General features: G+C 40.5%; 1 protein-coding gene across 1 annotated transcript in view; it reads left to right on the forward strand.

The window, feature by feature from the left end:
* Window positions 1-19828, forward strand: part of ACOX2 (acyl-CoA oxidase 2) — a 57155-nt gene that overhangs the window by 18998 nt on the left and 18329 nt on the right. Inside the window, exons 6-11 of the mRNA XM_061618769.1 lie at window positions 1201-1320; window positions 2923-3038; window positions 4106-4278; window positions 6937-7099; window positions 15701-15891; window positions 17958-18119. Coding sequence (XP_061474753.1) covers window positions 1201-1320; window positions 2923-3038; window positions 4106-4278; window positions 6937-7099; window positions 15701-15891; window positions 17958-18119 — 925 coding nt within the window. The remainder of the gene's footprint in view (window positions 1-1200; window positions 1321-2922; window positions 3039-4105; window positions 4279-6936; window positions 7100-15700; window positions 15892-17957; window positions 18120-19828) is intronic.

Genomic DNA, 19828 nt, shown 5'->3' on the forward strand with positions numbered 1-19828 from the left:
TTATTATTTATTCGTTACATTTATATCCCACCCTTCCTCTCAAAGTTGCCCAAGGAGGCAAACAAACCATTTAATAACTGCAAAAAAGCATTCTAAAAAAAGTTAAAAACATCCTAAAAAACAGTTGCAGATAAAAATGTTCTTCTGTCCAGTGATATCTGGGTTTCCAGAAACAATCTCCTTCAGCCATCAAATGCCTGGGTAAATAGGAATATTTTCAAATTCCTCCTGAAATTCATTAATGTAGGAGACAGATGCACCTCACTGGGAGGGCATTCCACAAATGGGGAGCCACTACTGAAAAGGCTCTATCACGGGTCAGTGCCAAGTGGCCTTTTCCCAGTTGTTTTCCCAGATCTTAAAGATGTATTATAACCAAATATTTTAAATTTGTAAGTGGGACAGTATAAATGAAACCATTCAGAAGTCATACAGAGCTAGTTCTTCAAGACTCTTCTCAAGTCCTTCATTGTTTGTCTTCCTCATCACCATCTGTAATGAGAGCTCCGAAGGTTACTATAGAACTGCTAGTGATGATAGTCATATCATAATGCTGTTGTACAAATCCATGGTGCAACCACATTTGGAATACTGTGTACAATTCTGGTTGCCTTTCCTCAAAAAGTATATTGTAGAGTTAGAAAAGGTTCAGAAAAGCAACCAAAGTGATCAAGGGGATGGAACAATGCCCCTGTGAAGAAAGGTTGCCGTATTTGGGGGCTTTTCAGTTTAGAGAAAAGGTGAGTAAGAGGGGACATAATATGGTCTGAAAAATTGATAGAGAGAAGTTTTTCTCCCTTTCTCATAACACTAGAACTCATGGACATCCAGTGAAGCTGAATGTTGGAAGATTCAGGACAGACGAAAGGAAGTACTTCTTCACACAGAGTATTAGTTACACTATGGAATCTGCTCTCCTAAGATGTATTAATGGCCACCAACTTCCACTGCTGGAGGGAGTATGGTTCTGAATACCAAGTTGCTGTGAATAACGAGCAGGGAGAGTGCTACTGCACTCGGGTCCTACTTAAGGACTTCCCATGGGCCTCTAGTTGGCCGCTGTGGGAACAGGATGCCAGATTAGATGGGCCGTTGGCCTGATCCAGCAGGGCTGTTCATATGTTCTTAGGGGCTGAAAATGCTGGTTATTTTTCCAAGGAATTTATTATTTCTTTTCTCCCTTTCCCTTCCCCCTTGCAGTGGGACGAACAGCAACTCATGCTGTAGTTTTTGCTCAGCTTTACCTAAAAGGAAAGAGTTACGGCATGCATCCCTTCGTAGTGCACATCCGCAGCCTCCGCGATCATTCTCTGGCACCAGGTGACTTACTCCAGAGTGTCCTGAGACACTCCTGTCCAGAGTGTCTTGCTGGATGCTTGTATCTGTTTCAAGCTCCTCAGTTCTGGGCTTCAATCAACAGGCATAGGAGGGTCTTTGAATCAGTGATGCCATCAGGGCAGGATTTGGGGGCAGATGTCCAGGGTCCTCTTAGCAGAATGAGCAGGAGAGCCTCTAAGCACAGCAGGGCTGGCTCCCCACATTTTGAAGTAAGGCTGTAACCCTATATGCACTTAAGTCCCATTTGACTTGATGGGACATACTACTGAATAGGCATGCATAGGATTGTGCTGCAAGTGAAGTAATACACATTGCTATCTCACGTTTTTGCGGGGGTGGGACAGGCACCAGGGGGACACTAAGATCATTAAATCCAGAGTCTACCCCTGCTTAGAGCGGTGGGAGGTGTATCCAGCACCAACCTCTGTGTTTGTATAGTGCAATTGCAGAATACTGTAAGATTTGATTATGAACTTTCCTTGCAAAATGCATTTCAACACTTGCCGACAGAGTGGCACAATAAGCTGGCACTCGTTTCTGATAAATCATTTTACTTATTTAAATCATTTCTAAACCGCTTCACATTTCCGAAGGAATCTCAGAGCTGTTTACAAACTGTCTTAAATAACCCAATGGAACATTACAAAATATCGAATCAAATATCACAAATGAAATCAGATACAAATACAGTAATGATTCACTCTGAAGGCAGCATATTTAACAGGAATACATAATACTGACTTAAACACTTTGAAAAACCATTACAAATGAAAATGAAATACAAAAATACAAGTAATAATTCCATAGATAAACATCATTGACAAAATTAAAACAGGAATTGCAGTCTCCCCCTCCACACACACACAAAAAATCCCTGGTAGCATTAAGCATAATTTACATTCACCTCATTCACCCACCTCCATCTAGGGCAATACAGTATTATACAAACAGCAATGTAACCATTCCCTCCTGTCTCCCAGCCAGATAGGGCCTTACTCTGTATTGGTTCAGTCCCTCACACTGAGTGGTATTAAGAGTATTCTGGGTAGCAATAAACAAAACACACACACACACACACGGACAATATAGCCCTCTTTCTGCATCCCTGCTAGGTATAATCCTACCATATTGCATTGTCCTGTCTTTTTCTTGCCCAGCCCTCCTTCCCTTTTTATTTTATTATTATTTTTTCTATTTTGTTGTATAGTTTTGTGGAGTTTGGAGAAAGGCTCTAGCTAAGTGGTACAGCTGTTGCTTGCAAATAAAAGGTCCCAAGTTCAGTCCTCAGCATTTCCAGGTAGGACAAGAAAGAGTCCTGCCCGAAACCCTGGAGAGCCACTACCAGTCTGTGTGGACAGCACTGAAGTAGATGGACCGTTGGTCTGACTTTGTGTAAGGCAGCCTCTGAGTTGGGGGGATGCAATCATTTTTGCTACATAAATTGCACCCACCCAAACCATTCCAACATCCAGGCTCCGTTGCAAATTTGGGCCTGGCACCTCTTGTGCAATGTGACACTTCAATAAGTTTAACCTTTTTTTCTTCTGTTTTTTTAAAAAATGATTTGTTTCTATTGTTCCTCAGGAGTAACTGCAGGGGATATTGGTCCCAAAATGAGCTTTGAAAATATTGACAATGGCTTTCTCTTGCTGGAGAATGTTCGGGTTCCAAGGGAAAACATGCTGGCCAAATTCTCTCAGGTACACTTGGCAGTGGAGAGCAAACACGCTTTATCTGTCAGAGAATAGCAAAGGCCTCTAATGTTTCCTCATGCATGGAATTTTATGTACAGTCTATTACCTGTAAAGAATTTTGTAGAATATTGATAATATTCATGAGCTTTCTCTTATTTTATTCTTTTAAAGAGAAACTAGTCCTCATGGTAGTTGAAAAGTGCTTGAAATCCTGCTGACAGTATCTGCAAATGCTTTAGCCTTGGGTTGCATTCAGAACATAGCACTAAGGCAATTGTTCCAATTTTCATGACGGAGCAGTCTCCCCTTTTCCTCCCCCTGTGTACCTCCTGAATCTGTTCTAGGGGTTCCCCCAACCCTCCAGAGCAGGTTTGAAGGGATGGGGGCAAGGAGCCCCTAGCGCTAGTGCAAAAATGTAGTTGAATACCACCCCCTGCCTCTCTTCCATCCCCAATTCTCTGGTTACGATCCCTTATGTACATGTTGTTACTGCCCTATCATTTACTCCTGTATCTTTCCTCTCTGTGCTTTCCTACTGAGTATATTGGCTTCAAAATAAAGAAATTACATTATTGTGTATAAATAGTAGACCAACACACAAATGTTCAGTTGCACATTTAATTCTTTGGAGCAATACGTTTTGAACATGCCCCCATTAGGTTTTTGATGACGAGTGATTCTTGTGATCAACCCCAAGTTTAATGTAAGGCAGGCAAGTTGCCTCCCTGTGAACTGTCTGCTCCACATGGTGCACGTTAAGCATTAAAATAAGTGTTCAGATAGAGAACTGCTTAGCAGATTGACAATTTGATTGGCAAACACCATACGATAGACTGTAATTCAGACTGAACACACACTGAAAGCCTATCTATAGATGAAGACGAAAAGTTTGTTTGCCTGTATTTGCTTCCTAAATGTTGCCTTTATTATAAAAGTTGCATTTTCTTCCTCACAGACATTCAGTGGAAATGAGTAGGTTTTAGAACAAATTCTGTATATTTAACTTGGAGGGTTTTCTTCTTGTTATGCACTTCGGTACTCACGCACACCCTTCTTTATTTCATAAATTCCAGGTTCTGCCAGATGGTCAGTATGTAAAAAAAGGATCTGAGAAGATTAACTACTTGACTATGATTGTGGTCCGTGTGTCCATGGTTCAAAATGAAGTTGTCCTCACTCTGATGAAGGCATGCACCATTGCAATCCGATATTCTGTGGTCCGACGGCAGTCTGAGTTAAAGCCCGGGTATGGTGTGATAGCTCCTGTCAGGGATGCATAATTTTCTGTTACTAATTTTTATTATTGCTTTCCTCCTTTCATATAAACTCTCATCTCCCCTCCCCCCGGTTCTTTCTTTGGCAGTGTTGCTTAAACTATAATGTGAGCTGATGGATTTGCAAATAAGTCCTTAAGTGAGGATGATGGGCCATCCGGGGGGGGGAACTCTGGTGAGAGAGACTTGGTCCTCCAAAGATACTTCAGAAGGGGAGACACTGAAAGAACACTGTTCCCCAAGTAGTTAGGGTGGCTCTCTCTCTCTCTTTGCCCCAGTCAGATTTCTTCAATACGTTCCTTCTCCTCCTATCATCACTGGTATCTAGCTCTGAATTAAGGTTGGCTCAAAAAGCGTTTCAGGTCAGGAAAGACAAGCAATGTGAGGGGATTCTGGATTCTGTATGTACAGCAAGGTTGACAGAAACTAGCCTGTATTTAATCTGATATTGGTTCACTACCATTATCTCGATTTCTGAGGTGGTAGAATCTGCATGTGGACACTTGTCACCTAATTTTGACAAGAGAGTTTCTTTTCTGAAATGGACTCTTTGTGATAAAAGTTTTCGCATCAGAGAAAATTCTAGTTTGAAGTTTCTACACAGGTACAGTAACTGGAAATTTTGATGTGGGTGGTAACTAATTTCAGACATATACTATATTTGCCTAAGAAAGAGTGTGGTGTTGTGGTCAGAGTGCTGGACTAGGACCTGGGAGACCAGGGTTCAAATCTCCACTCTGCCATGAAGCTTGCTGGGTGACCTTGGACCAGTCACAGCCTCTCAGCCTAACCTACCTCACAGAGTTGTTGTGAGGATAAAATGGAGAGGGTGGAGAACCATATGTGCCACCTTGAGCTCCTTGGAGGAAAGGTGGGATATAAATGTAATAAATAAATAAGAATGTCACTGCGCTGAAGAGGCAGGCCTCATCTCCATGGAAACATGGAGGGAGAGGAGCAAAGTGCGAATGTGACCTCCAAACTATATCTATGCATATTCTAACAATACTGAAATCCCCTCCTGCCCTGGTGAAGCAGTGAGGGACAGTGAGAGGTGGAAAGTGGTGGTTTAAAACAACAGGTCTGAATAGATTCAGAAGGAAGGAACACTGAGGGTTGATGTTGCTGTTTTTTTAAAGTTGTAAAAAAAAGAACTGACAGAGATGGGTACAACACAGAAAGTAACAGCAAAAAGTTAACATGGGCACAACAGAGCCTTTCCCAGCTCCCTTCTTGCTGTATTCAAACTGCTCCTGCTGTTTAAAACCAACACTTTTTTCCTCTCATGTTCCTCCATCCCTGATTTACTCATATCTCTCCCATTGTTTAAAATGGTGTGTGTGTGTGCAAAGGGGGCTGTAGAACAGGAGAAGGAGGAGGCATGGAAATGAGTGTGGTCTGTAATCCCCAGATACTCTCTTTAAAAAAAGAAAGCTGAGAATGTTTCTAGCATGCGTAGAACCTGAAATGTGAGGCAAAATGTACTGATACTGCTCTCCTTCTTTGTGAAAAATTGGCCTGCCCCCCTTTCAGTGTTTTGCTTTGTGCCCCTCACCCGTCAGAAAAAATCCCCCCCCAATGTCTGCAGGTGCCCATGACACTTAGTGACTTCATGGCAGAAGTGAGATTCAAACCAGGGACTTCTTGATTCGTAACTCAGTCTCTTAGCTACACCAGCTCTCAAATGATGCCTATATGAAAATGAGCTGGTAGAAGTCCCTGTGTTTCTTGAAACCTTGCTAGGAAGACAGTTACAACACACCCACATGCAGCTTCCTCTGTTGGTCAACTACTCTTATAGATAGGAAACTGGCCAGAACTGGCTCTACTATTCAGCAGAGTGAGGCTGCCAGCACAGGTGGTTGATTCAGGGACGGGGATGAGAATGGCAGCCAAGTATTGGAGGACAAACCTGTGTCTGTCATGTGGCCACCCTGGTCCCCTAAGCTTGCCTATGCCCTCAGGTGTGGTGGGGAATTCTATCCTGTCATCAGTACTGAAATAAGGTTCTACTGCTAAGGATGAAAGGATCTGTCAATTTCCGTTCTCTCAGTTTCTCATTGTTCCAGTCTTAAATTTGGTTCTCCACATTTCTACAGCAACTTGCGATTTAAAAAAAAATCCTCATGAAAATTCTTCAGCATTTTAGTGTGAATTTCTGCTAATAAACACATTTTTGTAGGCAGTTTTGACTAATGTACCCATTTTTGCAAGCAATTTCTCCTAATATAATGCATTTTGTATGTTGCTTTTACCAGTATATTCATTTTATGCACATTTCCCCCTAATGTATGTATTTTTGTAAATGTTAATCGGTTGGAGAACTGCATTGCAAAATTCAGATAAGTGCAAATTTTGAAAGCTGGCTGTGTTTTGATTTTCATGTTGTTTCAGAGTGTGCGGATTTGGTAGATTTGGTTGTACATATGAACTGAATCAAATTTCCTGTCCATCCCTACTGCTAAGCTGGTCAGCTTCTGTCAGGGGAAGGGGGGGATTTTTTTATGTCCTGCGTCAGGTAAACAAACATTTTGGGCCAGATTATGAAACAGGAATTGGCCATTCTATTGTACTTTAAGGCTGTTTATTTGCTGTTTATTTAGGATAACTAATAATTTTTTTCCCCTCAGTGACCCAGAAGCAAAGATTCTGGACTATCAAACTCAGCAACACAAGCTGCTACCTCAGCTGGCAGCTGCCTATGCATTTTACTTTGTTTCTAAGTATCTGTGGGACATCTTTGACAGGGGCTACACCGAAATTAAAGAAGGAAAATTTGGCTTGCTTCCTGAGGTAATGTGAAGAATATTCCTTCAGGCCTTTTGAAAGCTAGATAAGAATTATGGTCCATTACAGCAAGGAACACTTAATCACTGACAGTGAAATTCTAGATTCCATCTGCACTATATATTTAAAGCAGTATCATACTACTTTAAACAGTCATGGCTTCCTCTAAAGCAGGGGTGTCCAATCTTTTGGCTTCCCTGGGCCACATTGGAAGAAGAAGAATTGTCTTGGGCCACACATAAAGTACACTAACACTAACGATAGCTGATGAGCAAAAAAAAAAAGTCCGTGCATAATTTTCGTGATATCCGCCGCCACAGATAAGCAAAAAAAGTCCTCACATAATAATCCTAATTATGCGCCGCCCCATTCAGAGGGTCTTTTAAAATCGTCGAGCAGGTCACAAGTTTGCGATCACTGATATAGAAAATGTACATATCTAAGTAATAAAACTTCATTAATTTTTTTAAAATATTTTTTATTATAAAAGTAAAAGAAAAGAGGGCAACATGAAACTTAGTGGGATATTTCACATTGTTTTTGAGAAACTAATGCATCAATATCTGGTTCGATGGAAGTAGTTGCAATTCTCAGTGAGTTCTCAAGGTGCTCATCAGATATTTTGGTTCTAATTTTACTCTTCGCGTGCTTCATCCTTGAAAATAGTTGCTCACAAATGTAGGTGCTGCCAAAACGCGATGACATGAATAAGGCGTGATTGTGAAGCGAGGGATATTTGTCTCTGGGAAGATAGGTCTTATAAAAGTCCAGTAAAGAGACATGATGAAAATTTTCTTTAAGTTGAATGTCAGATTGCAGCTCTATGCATTCCATTTGAAAATTGGCAGGTAACATATTTATGTCGACTGAAAATGGAGTCGCAAATATACCAAAATATTGATTATGTTTCCGGACATCTTGAAACCTGTTTTCAAATTCCTGTATCAAATCGAAAAGCAAGGCTGCATATTTTTCGCTGTTCACAGGACCGTGTTTAGCCAATGTGTCGAAATGCATATAATTGTTTGCCTTAATTTGAGCTTGCCATAATTTCAGTTTCATTTGGAACGCTGTTATGGTTTGAAACATTGTATTGATAAGTTCGTTTTCACCTTGAAGACGCATGTTTAACTCACTTAAATGAGCGGTCAAATCCACTAAAAATGCTAAATCTGTAAGCCAGTTTTCATCATCAAGTTCTGGCACAAATTTTGTTTTTGATACCATAAACGACTTGATTTCATGTTGCAAATCATAAAATCTTTTCAACATTTTGCCTCGACTTAGCCATCTTACTTCTGAAAAGTAAATGATGTCGCCATAGTCAGCATCCATACTTTTAAGGAATTCCTGGAATTGGCAATGATTCAATCCCTTGGCCCTTATGAAATTCACAGCCTTGATGACAATTTGCATGACGTTATCCATTTTTAAAGCTTTTGCGCATAAATGTTCTTGATGTACTATGCAATGATACTTCATCAAACGTGAGTTTCGGGCGGCAATTGCATCGTCTTCCATTAATTTTACAAGTCCCTCTTTTTTACCTACCATCACCGGGGCACCATCAGTAACTATACTAGATATGTTCACAATGGACAAAGAAAATCACTTTAACATATTTTTTACTGCTTCGTATAAATCTCTTGATTTAGTTGTGTCTTTTAATGGCACTAAAGAAGCCATTTCTTCAGTGACATTATATTTGTCATCAATACCTCTAATAAACATGGCAAGTTGAGCCGTATCTGTAGCATCAGTGCTTTCATCCATCACCAAAGCATAAAATTTAAATTTAGCAGCTTTACTCTCCAAACCTCTTTCGATAGATTTTCCAGTTTCTTCAATTCGCCTGACTATAGTCTGGTGAGACAAGAAATATCCCTTTTTAATCAGGGCAAATTATATCTGCCACGCTTTCCATACATTGCTTAATAAACTCACCATCAGTAAATGGTTTTGATTTTTTTGCTATTAAATTTGCTACCACATAACTAGCTTTTACAATAGAGTCCGTTTGAGTTGTAATTTTTTTAAAAAAAATTTGTTGAGAAGATAGACTTTTTTTCAGTTCCTCTATTTTGTCCTTACGACACATTCCTTGATACACACCGAATTTGGCAGCATGTTTTTGCATATAATGCCTTTTCAAATTATAGTCTTTGAAAACTGGCACAAATTCCCTACAGATTAAGCAGAGTGCCTTACTATTTGCCTCGACAAAAAAGTAGTCATCTGCCCACCTTTCGTTGAACAATCTTCCTTCATCCGTAATTTTTCTTTTTTTGGCTTCTGTTTTCTTTTGAGACGCTGTGGAAGCCATGCTGGAATTAAAAAAATAATAATAGATAAGCAACTATATTTACTTTTATTATCAACATTAATAGACAGGAAAATAGAAAGCAAGGTTCAATAATCAAATAAGAATACTTACATGTCTTCTAAATAACAATAAACGCCTATCGTTTACAAAGGTAGGTTGAAATATTATCGATAATCGCTGCGTTTTTGTCAGGCCCAGGATGTGACTCAGGAACCAGACCAACGGCTGTAGTTAATTCGTGTTTTATTAGGGTAATGTCCAAACAAAGGCTGCGTTTTCTCATGAAGCAATACAGGGATACAGGTCCTGCGGCATTGGGAGAAAGTTGACAGAGCAAGGGACTTCTTCCCGCCTGTTCTTTAAGAAGGGGCCAAACGGGCGCGCAATCTTTCGCTCCTCCTTAACTGCCCCTCAGGTACTGCCCGCCTTCCCCCCTTCTCTCCTGTCTTTTCAGCTGTCTGCGTGTGCGCGGTGAGGGGGGAAGCATCACCCCCTCCTCTTCTGAAGTTTCCGATTCCAGGATGGGGGATAGGGGAGGGGCTGATGGTAAACTGCCTCCCTGCTTTTCGGCTGTGAGCAGCCCTCCCTCTTTCCCCTCTTGCTCTGAGCCTGAAAGAGGGGGAGGCGTGAGAATGTCCAGGGAGGGCTCAGGCTCCCCGTTGCTAAGCGACCTTATCACTGGCAGTTCCTCTGTTTCGTCTTCGCTCCAAAGGGGGGAAGTTCCTCCCCCTTCCCTCTGCCATCCATCCGAATACTCTTCTCCCAACTCTCCGGGATCCAGCTCCCCGGGATTGGGACCCCAACTCTGCCTTCCGACAGTTTTACTCGCCAGGTCGCCACAAGTACACATAACGTCTGATGGTGTCAATTCGACTGTCTGCGCTTGGAAGATAACACACTGGAACCCACACACCGCCGTAAAACTGAAGCCACGCATGCGTACAAATAGCGAGAGTGTACGGCGCGCGGTGGCGCTATGCCTAGTACAGAATACACACTTGAATTCTTTTTCACAATTCATTTTACGCGACATTGCAACAGAGTCCTCTTGCTCTTTATTTTATTAGTTAATTTTAACAGTTTTTTGTTTCTTCTTTCTAGTCTGAACTCTTTTAGCTATATGTGTATATGGTTTTAATATTGGAAATAGTTTAATCTTATTTTAATGTAGACTTTGTATGTTTTTAATTATATGTATTTTTTATCTGGAAGCTGCCATGAGTTCCAGTTTTGGAAAAATGGCGGGGTATAAATAAAGATGATGATGATAATAATAATAATAATAATAATTCTGGCCAAACTGTTTGCAGTTATAATGCGAATTACGGATAATACTCCTATATTTGTGGACGTAACATACTCTGATTATTCCATTCCGTTCCATTGTCGTCTACAAAGTTCGCGCACGAGAACCGCGCAATCGAGTTACAAAAAAAAATCGCAAAAAAATCTCATAATGTTTTAAGTAAGTTTACGATTTTGTGTTGGGCCACATTCATAGCTGTCCTGGGCCGCATGCGGCCTGTGGGCCGCGGGTTGGACAAGCCTGCTCTAAAGAATCCTGGGAAATGTAGTTTGTGAAACTCATGTTCTTCTCATAGAGTTAAAGTTTCCATAGCAGTTTAAACAATCAACCCCTCTTCCCAGGGATTTCTAGGAATTGTAGGTCTATGAGGGGAATAGGGATCTCCTAGCAACTCTCAGAGCCCTTAACTAACTACATTTCTCAGAATTCTTTGGGGGAAGCCATGACTGTTTAAACTGGGGTGATAGCCCTTTAAATGTATACTGCAGATAGGGCCTAGATAGGTTTGTTGTTGTTATGTGCCTCCAAGTCAACTATGACTTATGGTGACCCTATGAATCAGTGACCTCCAAGAGCATCTGTCGTGAACCACCCTGTTCAGATGTTGTAACTTCAGGTCTGTGGCTTCCTTTATGGAATCAATCCATCTCTTGTTTGGCTTTCTTCTTTTTCTACTCCCTTCTGTTTTTCCCAGCATTATTGTCTTTTCTAGTGAATCAGGTCTTCTCATTATGTGTCCAAAGTATGATAACCTCAGTTTCATCATTTTAGCTTCTAGTGACAGTTCTGGTTTAATTTGTTCTAACACCCAATTATTTGTCTTTTTCGCAGTCCATGGTATGCGCAAAGCTCTCCTCCAGCACCACATTTCAAAGGAGTTGATTCTTCTCTTATCCGCTTTTTTCACTGTCCAACTTTCACATCCATACATAGAGATTGGAAATACCATGGTCTGAATGATCCTGACTTTAGTGTTCAGTGATACATCTTTGCATTTGAGGACTTTTTCTAGTTCTCTCACAGCTGCCCTCCCCAGTCCTAGCCTTCTTCTGATTTCTTTATTGTCTCCATTTTGGTTAATGACTGTGCCGAGGTATTTATCATCCTTGACAAGGAAGTACCGTATATTCCGGCGTATAAGATGACTTTTTAACCCTGGAAAATCTTCTCCAAAGTCGGGGGTCGTCTTATACGCCGGGTGTCGTCTTATTAGGGTTGCCATATTGCCCGGATAGCCAGGTTTTACCCGGATTCTAAGCATGCCACCTGGCGCCCGGCTAGCCCCTTAGGTGGCCCGGATTCTCAGCTTTCATTTAAAAAAAAAATTAAGTTTCTAGGTGGTGCGGTTCTCGAGATATATATAAAAACGTCAGGCACCCCCCCCCCGGTTAAATCTTTTTTTAAACTACTGTATAGCACTTCGTAGCTTTAACCCCGCCCGTTCAGGATTTCAGCCAATCAGTGAAGTGTTTGTTTGGTGGCAGTGTCTGCAAAACCTCATTGCGAGACCAGAAAATGGTGGTTTCCCCTCCTGTTTATCTGAAAATCTCATAAATTGGGTAGGTATATACATTTCAGTTTTTCCCCCTGTTGTGTGTAGGAGTCAGATCCTGGGCAGTGTTTTGAAAACCTTCCCAATAGTTGCTTTTGGGGGTGAAAACAGTGCTAATCCCATATGTCCAGAGTAAATCCTATTGAATTCAGTAGGAATTACTTTTGAGTAGACATGATTATGAATGTGCTGAAAATCAATGGGACTTTGGAGTGAATGTAAAAAAGAATTGTGTTTGTGTTCTCTTTCTGCTCCCCCCCCCCCAGTCCTATTTTAAAGCAAGTAGGCAGGGCTTACTTAGGTATTGCAGTTTTTATTCTGTAGGAAACTAATACTGATTTTTTAAAAACTAATACTGATTTTTCTGCAATGACCAATTGGTTTGACAATAAACTATTATATGGGCTGTATGTATTTATACATCTACAGTGTGTGCGTGTGTGTATGGAGTCTTTCCAACACCCCTGTGAGGTAGGGTTGGAAACCAAGGCATCTCACAACAAGAAATAAAGCCATTTAAAATCCAATAACCATAAAAACAAGTATAAACAGTTGCAAAACAGTGTAAAGTGGCATGATTCGGAATTTTGGGTTGTGTGAATGAAGTTGCTTATCACTTGAGGTTGCATTTCTGTCCCTGTTTGAGTAAGCCCCATTGAATACGCTGGGACTTGCTTCTGAATAAATAAATTTAGGATTGCACTATAAATATCTTTACAGTTTGTGTAAATAATAAATATATTTGATAGTTATGCTTATATAAATATTTCTTCATTTATCATATTTTTGGTTTTTGGTTAGGAATCCTGACTGGTTGTGAGATGCTTAGTTTTTTGCCTTATAGGAATCTTGTTGTGGTTGGTATGGTATTACATTTAGGAAAGTGTTACTGCCTTCTGTATTTTTTTTTCCTATTTGCATTTCACTTTTCTTTAACCTCACTCCGTTACAGCCATAGAAGCAACAGCAGCATATGCAAGATAATTAACTCCCATTAGTGATAAGAACAAGAATTTATAATTATTATTTCAATTAAAACAAGAGGCTTATCAATACTTTGAAGAGGACCAGATATTTATTTTCTTTCTGAGCCCAGAACTGGGTCTTTCATGATGCCCGGTGTGTGTGGGGGGGGGGGAGCAGGAGAGTAGTCGATAAGACAGACATCCTGGCATTGATAATCAAATTAGCAAGGTATGTGTGGGGTTGTTGTACACTTCCAGGCTCAGTTTCATTTTGAGTATGGAGGTGGAACCTGTGTAGATGTGGTTATCAAAGGGAGAAGAAATTTTGAATTAAGCTAAGCTCTGCTTTTATAAAACCTAAGAAACATACAGTACTTTGAATGTCTGAGTGCCTGCACCAGTGGAATACTGGAGGAACTTGTAAAACTTGCTGCAACAGTATTTAGAACTGAGCATGTGGTGTGAAAGACTCCTTTTCCTAACATTTTGGCTTGTTTTTCTCTGATTGTGTATTTTAATTGTTTTTACTATATTTGTAAGCTGTGCTGAGCTCTGTTTTTAACAGCAAAAGGGCAGGATATAAATTCTCTTAATCAATCAATAAATACTCCATAGTGTTGGAAACTAGAGTCTAGGCATTTAATGTTGCTTTTAAAAAAAAGATTTCTCACATCTTTCCCCAGTTTTTGGTGGTAATTCCTAGGCACAAAAACAAAACAACTGGACAATCCAAATATTAATATTTATAAGTTTATAAGTGACAGTTTTCCTGCTAAGTACCTGCATGTCATAAGCAGGGGTAGTCTTATACGGCGAGTATATCCCAAACTCTATATTTTAACTGGAAAAGTTGGGGGTCATCTTATACGCCCAGTCGTCTTATACGCCGGAATATACCGTATGTCCTGTTGCAGTCAGTGGTGCTGAGTCCCAGGTTTGTCAAGAATTGCACCTTGGGGCAAATTTCAACTGATCATGGTCTCATTAGGATTCTGAAAAATCTGTTCTCATTTTTTTAAAACAAGTTATACTGTAATTGTTGTGAATACAGAAATAACCTTAAAAGTAGGATAACAATATGAACCAATGAACAAAAAAAACTAAACCAGAAAATTTGTAAATCTTCCCCAGAAGAAGTTTTTTTAAAAAATCAGAAGCATGGCTACTTCATACATACACCTGTGTTGCTTGATTTGCAGCTGAATGTCTGTGAGCTGCCTGCATAATGATTATATGTGTCTGGTGATAATTATTTATTTTCATTTATTTTAAAATATTTATATGCTGCTTTTCTGAGCAAACCCCTCTAAAGCAGCTTACAATGACAAAGTCCACAAATATATATAAAAATAAATTACTAAAAAACCAAGTATAAAGCAGAGGACAAAAATAAAACAGACCCAGAAAATAGAAATTTTATTTTAAAAAGTGATGTGGCTTCTACAGACTTTCCCTCCTCGCTTCATGTTTTGTTCCTCAGCTGATGAATATGTGTGTGGAAACTTGACTATTAAAGCTGTTTTCAGCCCTGCAGGAAAGGCAACTGGTAAGTTCCATTTGGAATGTACCACTTCAGACTCTCAGTGGTAGCACATCTGAGTTACTCTGCATTTCAAAAAACAGCTCTTGCTAGAAACCTAGACTAAAATACTTTCACCTGAGGTACTACCTTTTCATGTGCAGGGTTCATTCAAACATGCACCACCACACACCAACAAAAACACTTCCAGTCTGAAGTGGTAGAGTTTCAGGGGGAATTTTACAGGTGTGTACACCTGTAATTTCAGGGTAGAGTTCAGGAGTAGCCGATGTGGTGCCCTCCAGATGTTTTTGGACTCCAACTCCCATCATCCCTAACCATTGGCCATCCTGGCTGTTGGGAGTTAGAATCCAACAACATCTGGAGGACACCATATTGACTACTCCTGGTATAGTTGCAAGTTGGCTTATTCCACAAACCCAAGCCTAAAGTTCCAGCGATGGGCGGAATCAGAATCCAGAATTTTTAAGTCTCATTGATATCCAGTGTGGCAGTGACTACTGTTGCTAACAATAATACTTAGTCTTTTTTTAAAAAAGTCTTACCGGTTTCCAGTGAGGGAGAGTTATGTGTGTGAATCAATGGGACTTATCTGGCCACAGTTGAGCACTGTCATGGCTAGTCTTTCGTCTGGTGGATTCTGAAGAAGTTCCATTTATTTAGACTTGTAACTGACCCAAGAACTTAAGATGGATAATACTACCACAGGTATAAAAGATGACCCATGTATTGAAGTCATACAGGATGATGATAGGAAAGAATATAAACCTACATACTTGATAAATGTCACTGATCCATAGAAGCTGTGCCAAATGGAGACTATTGTAAGATCTTCTTGTAGTTTTCTCAGATTGTTCAACTTATTCACAGAAATGCTGATGTGTCCTCACTTAACACCATTGTTTCTGCCTTAATTCACAGCTTCATGCCCTTGCTTCAGGCATTAAAGTGATAGCTACAGAATATTGCTCAGCCGGGGTTGAGGTGTGTCAGAAGGCCTGTGGAGGACATGGCTATTCTCTTCTCAGTGGCCTGCCTTCCTTATGCAGTAGACTGATGGCTTCTTGCATTTATGAGGGGGAAAACACGGTTCTTCTCCTGCAGACAGCCAGGTAACTTCAGTGAAAATCTATCCTAGTCTGCCTTCTCTCTTGCCTCAGGGGCCATGCCAATGCTGTTGTAGATATATTGAAAGCTTTTCTACAGTACATTTCACAAGCACTTCTGCTCAGAATTTTTTGAGAAGTCAGCAGGGGAAAATATGTGTTTCTATCTGATGCTGGCTGCCAAAGATTTGTCTCCCATCACCTTCACATTGATTTATCACTCCAGAATTCTGCAGTGTAGACCTCCATACTCAACAACTGAAATAAATTGGCATGTGTTACATTTGTGTGCTTGCTTATGTGTTTACAGTCCTTCATGTGTAGCAGTGAAGCTTCTGATTCTGGTTGGTCGAGCTGGTATTATGGCAAAGGACATTCAAGGAACATTCCAATTGCTCAGAGGCCAAAGCTATCAAAGATTATTTTGCAGTCTACCTTGTCTGAGGGAAAGGAAAGTTGTCAGTTTGGCTGGAACTAATCTCATTGATTGCCAGTTAGTTTGCAGACCCAATTCAAGGTGCTCATGTTAGTGTTTAAAGTCCTAAACAACTTAGGCCCCAAATATCTGAAAGACTTTCTCCTTCCCTACAGACCCTCCCGGTGTTAAGATCAACAGAAGGGCCCTTTTGGTAGTTCCATGGCCCTCAGAAGTCTAGTGGGTGGTGGCCCAGGAAAAAGCATTCTCTGTGGCAGCCCCTAAGTTGTGGAACTCTCTCCCCACAGAGGTGCGTCTGGCAAATTCACTATACGTTTTTTCAGTGAATGCTGAAGATGCACCTCTTTACCCTGGCCTTTAACACCTGAGAGGTATATTTTTAGGACTTACCCTATTTTTGCGGTGTTTGTGATCTTGTTTTTAAAGATGTATTTTAAACCGTTGTAACCTGCCCTGAGACCTTAGGGTGAAGGGCTGTAATAAATTAAAAGAAGAATAATAATATCATCCCTGACAGACTCCAGGAACAGGATCATTTAGAACAGAAAGATTGCATCATTTAGCTGCTGTTGTGCCTGGGGACTAAGATAAGGATTAAGGAAAGACAGTGGTGTGCAAGTAGATGGGACAAATACTAGGATATGCATTGGTCAAACACCACTGTAGTTCTTCTCCCTTCAGCAAAATCTGACTGTGGCCAAAGAGTGAGTAGAAGAATGACTGACAATAGGGGAATGGAATGTTGGGTGGAGTTAAGGTGAGTGACAGGCAGATCCCACTCTGGGATTACTATTAATGAAGAACGTGGTCAGAAATCTTCTGAATAAATATATAGTGAGTGTTTGTAGGGAAATGACAGTTTAGAGTGGCTGTGAGAGATGGAGAAAAAGGAGGAATGAGATGAGGGAGATATATAGTGAGAGCCATAAGACTTTTGATCGTTGTTTATGAAAGTTAGGTAAGTTCAGGAATTTAAAAATCTGAGAATTCTGTGTGCAATGATGACGTGTTCTGGATGTTATGTTCCTTAATTGTATATATGTTTGTTTTTTAACTGAGTCTGTTCTGGTGCGAATGGATTCTAAAATTGATTATTATTTATTTATTTAATATCCTGCCCTTCCTCCCAGAAGAAGATTAATGTGTCTCACCTCACGTGACTTATACAGATGTACTCAAGTAAGAATATAAAAGGAAAGGCCTATTGATGGCAGCAGGTATTTTGAAGAAAGTTCGGACTCGATAGAGTAGTTGAATGACTTGATGACTTCTCAGGGACAGGCCCAGTAGGGGACCCTGGGAAGGTGATGCTGGCCATATATTTTCTGGGTTTTCTCTACAATGAGTAGGTTTAAAAAATTTTTAAAAACCAAAACATCATTACTAACCATTCTGCATTAGAGTCTATATACTGTAGTTACAGCCATGCAGATTGTCACTACCTTGGTTGCCAATTAATTAATTATTACCCTATTTTCCAAGTTATCTATTCTACGAACATATAGAAATTTTTGTCTTATCTGCAGTCCTACCTTTTTATCTCTGGAGAGGAAAAATGTTTTGGAACAAGATGCATGGTTCAGAGAATGCTTTGGGGCTGAGGATGTGGCTCAATTTTTATTTTCTTTGTCATTAGGTTTCTGATAAAATGCCTTGGGATGTCACGCAGTGGCCACCCTCTTCCTTCATCCGTTGCCTACTTATCTTCCAAAAGCTTTGGGAAATGCCACGCTCAGGAAAACAGAGATTTCCTAAATCCTGATGTTTACGTTGAAGCTTATAAGCACAGAGCATGGAGGTTGGCATAGAGATACTAGAACCTGTTTTTTTGTTTGGCATATTTTGGGTGTGTGTTTGGATTTTTAGCATGCCCCATCCTAAAGATTAAGGATGGGTGACATTAGGAGATCAAGTGTGGTATAATTGTGAGCAAAGAAGATCTTGGATCTACTTACCTCAGACAAACCACCTTTATGTGGTTGTTTTGTGGTACTCCCAGTTGCTCCCGCAGATCCCTTGAGGAAGGGTAGGTTATATAAATCCTATTCAGGGCTTATTGCCTGAACCCAGGGCTGCTCACGTTAGTCCCACTCCCAACATTGCACATGCTCTGACTCTACACCCGATAAGAAGGTCTCAAGGGGATACTTTGTGCATTTGACTAAACATGATTGGAACCTCCCCGTGATCAGGAATCCTAATTATGCAGGGTTCCCATTCATGTGGAGGATTCAAAGCACGTCCAGCTGAGTGCATGAAGAATCCCGCTTCATCGTTCCCAGTTCATTGAGGTAAGATCAGGGTAGAGTGCACATGTGCAGGGACATTGAGGGGAGGGCTATTGTACACATTACTGCTCTTTCCTACATGGTTTAAGGTGATGAAACCAGAATTGGTTATGCTAATCATATTAAAGGACACATCCGTTAAAAAAACCATTACTTCAGCCAATTAAATGGAAATAAAATATGATGCATATCAGACTTGACCTGTATATTGGCTTAATGCCAGCTACTTTTAATCTGAATAAAGCAAGAAGTTGTGAATGGTTTTAGTGTTCAGCACAGGGGAAGGGGCTTATACAGTTGAGGGGCAGCCTCCAGAAACGCCCCTCTACATATCCAGGTTGTCCTAACTTTCGGGATGGGATCCGTTGGCCAATGTCACTTTAAAAGCAACCTAATAAGTCAGTATCAATTTGAGTTCATCCCTTGTCCGCTATCAGTGCTTTTACTGATCCCTTCTTTTCTGTCCCCCCAAATATTGATACTGATATTGATAATTTTGAAAGGAAATATCAACAAATGAAAGGAAATAGTGATACAATTGTTCTTAATGTCAAAATTTTAGAGGCATTTTTTAAAAAGTTTTCAAAAATAGCTGTGGAAAATCAGTGCATCAAAATCTGATTCACAATGATAGAGAGTAAGCGAATTAATGGAAAATTTGGTACTAAATCTGAATTGGGTGGAATTCTAGCACATCCTTACCTAACTTCAAGTACAGATAGTAAAACTGAGAAAGAACTCTCCATATCCTCATGGGATGGAACATGAGGGTATAGATCAGGTGTGAGGAACTGTTGAACCTCCAGATATTGCTGAGCTAAAACTCCCATCATTTCTAGCTATTGGCCATGCTTGCTGAAGCTGATGAGAGTTGTAGTTCAGCAACATCTGGAGGGCCAAATTTTCCTTGCACCTGGTGCAGAGTCTGTCCCTTACGTTTGGCACAAACTCATTAAAGCATTATGAACTGAACTGAGATCTCAGGGCCAGCCCTACCATTAAGCAGTGTTGAGGCAGCTACCTCCAACAGGGCAGGGAGTGGTGGCAAGATGCTGGAGGACAGAGCTGTGTGGGCCCCATGGTCTGCCCTTCACTTCCAGAGTTAGCCTTCTGTCCTCGGGTGCTGTGGAGGATGCTTTCTCATTGAAAGAGTCGAAGATTCATCTGCCAGTCCCATTGGATTCTTTATGTGGATTGGTGGGGCATTCTCTTATTCTTT

The sequence above is a fragment of the Rhineura floridana genome, chromosome 3, assembly GCF_030035675.1.
Source record: "Rhineura floridana isolate rRhiFlo1 chromosome 3, rRhiFlo1.hap2, whole genome shotgun sequence".
NCBI lineage: Eukaryota > Metazoa > Chordata > Lepidosauria > Squamata > Rhineuridae > Rhineura > Rhineura floridana.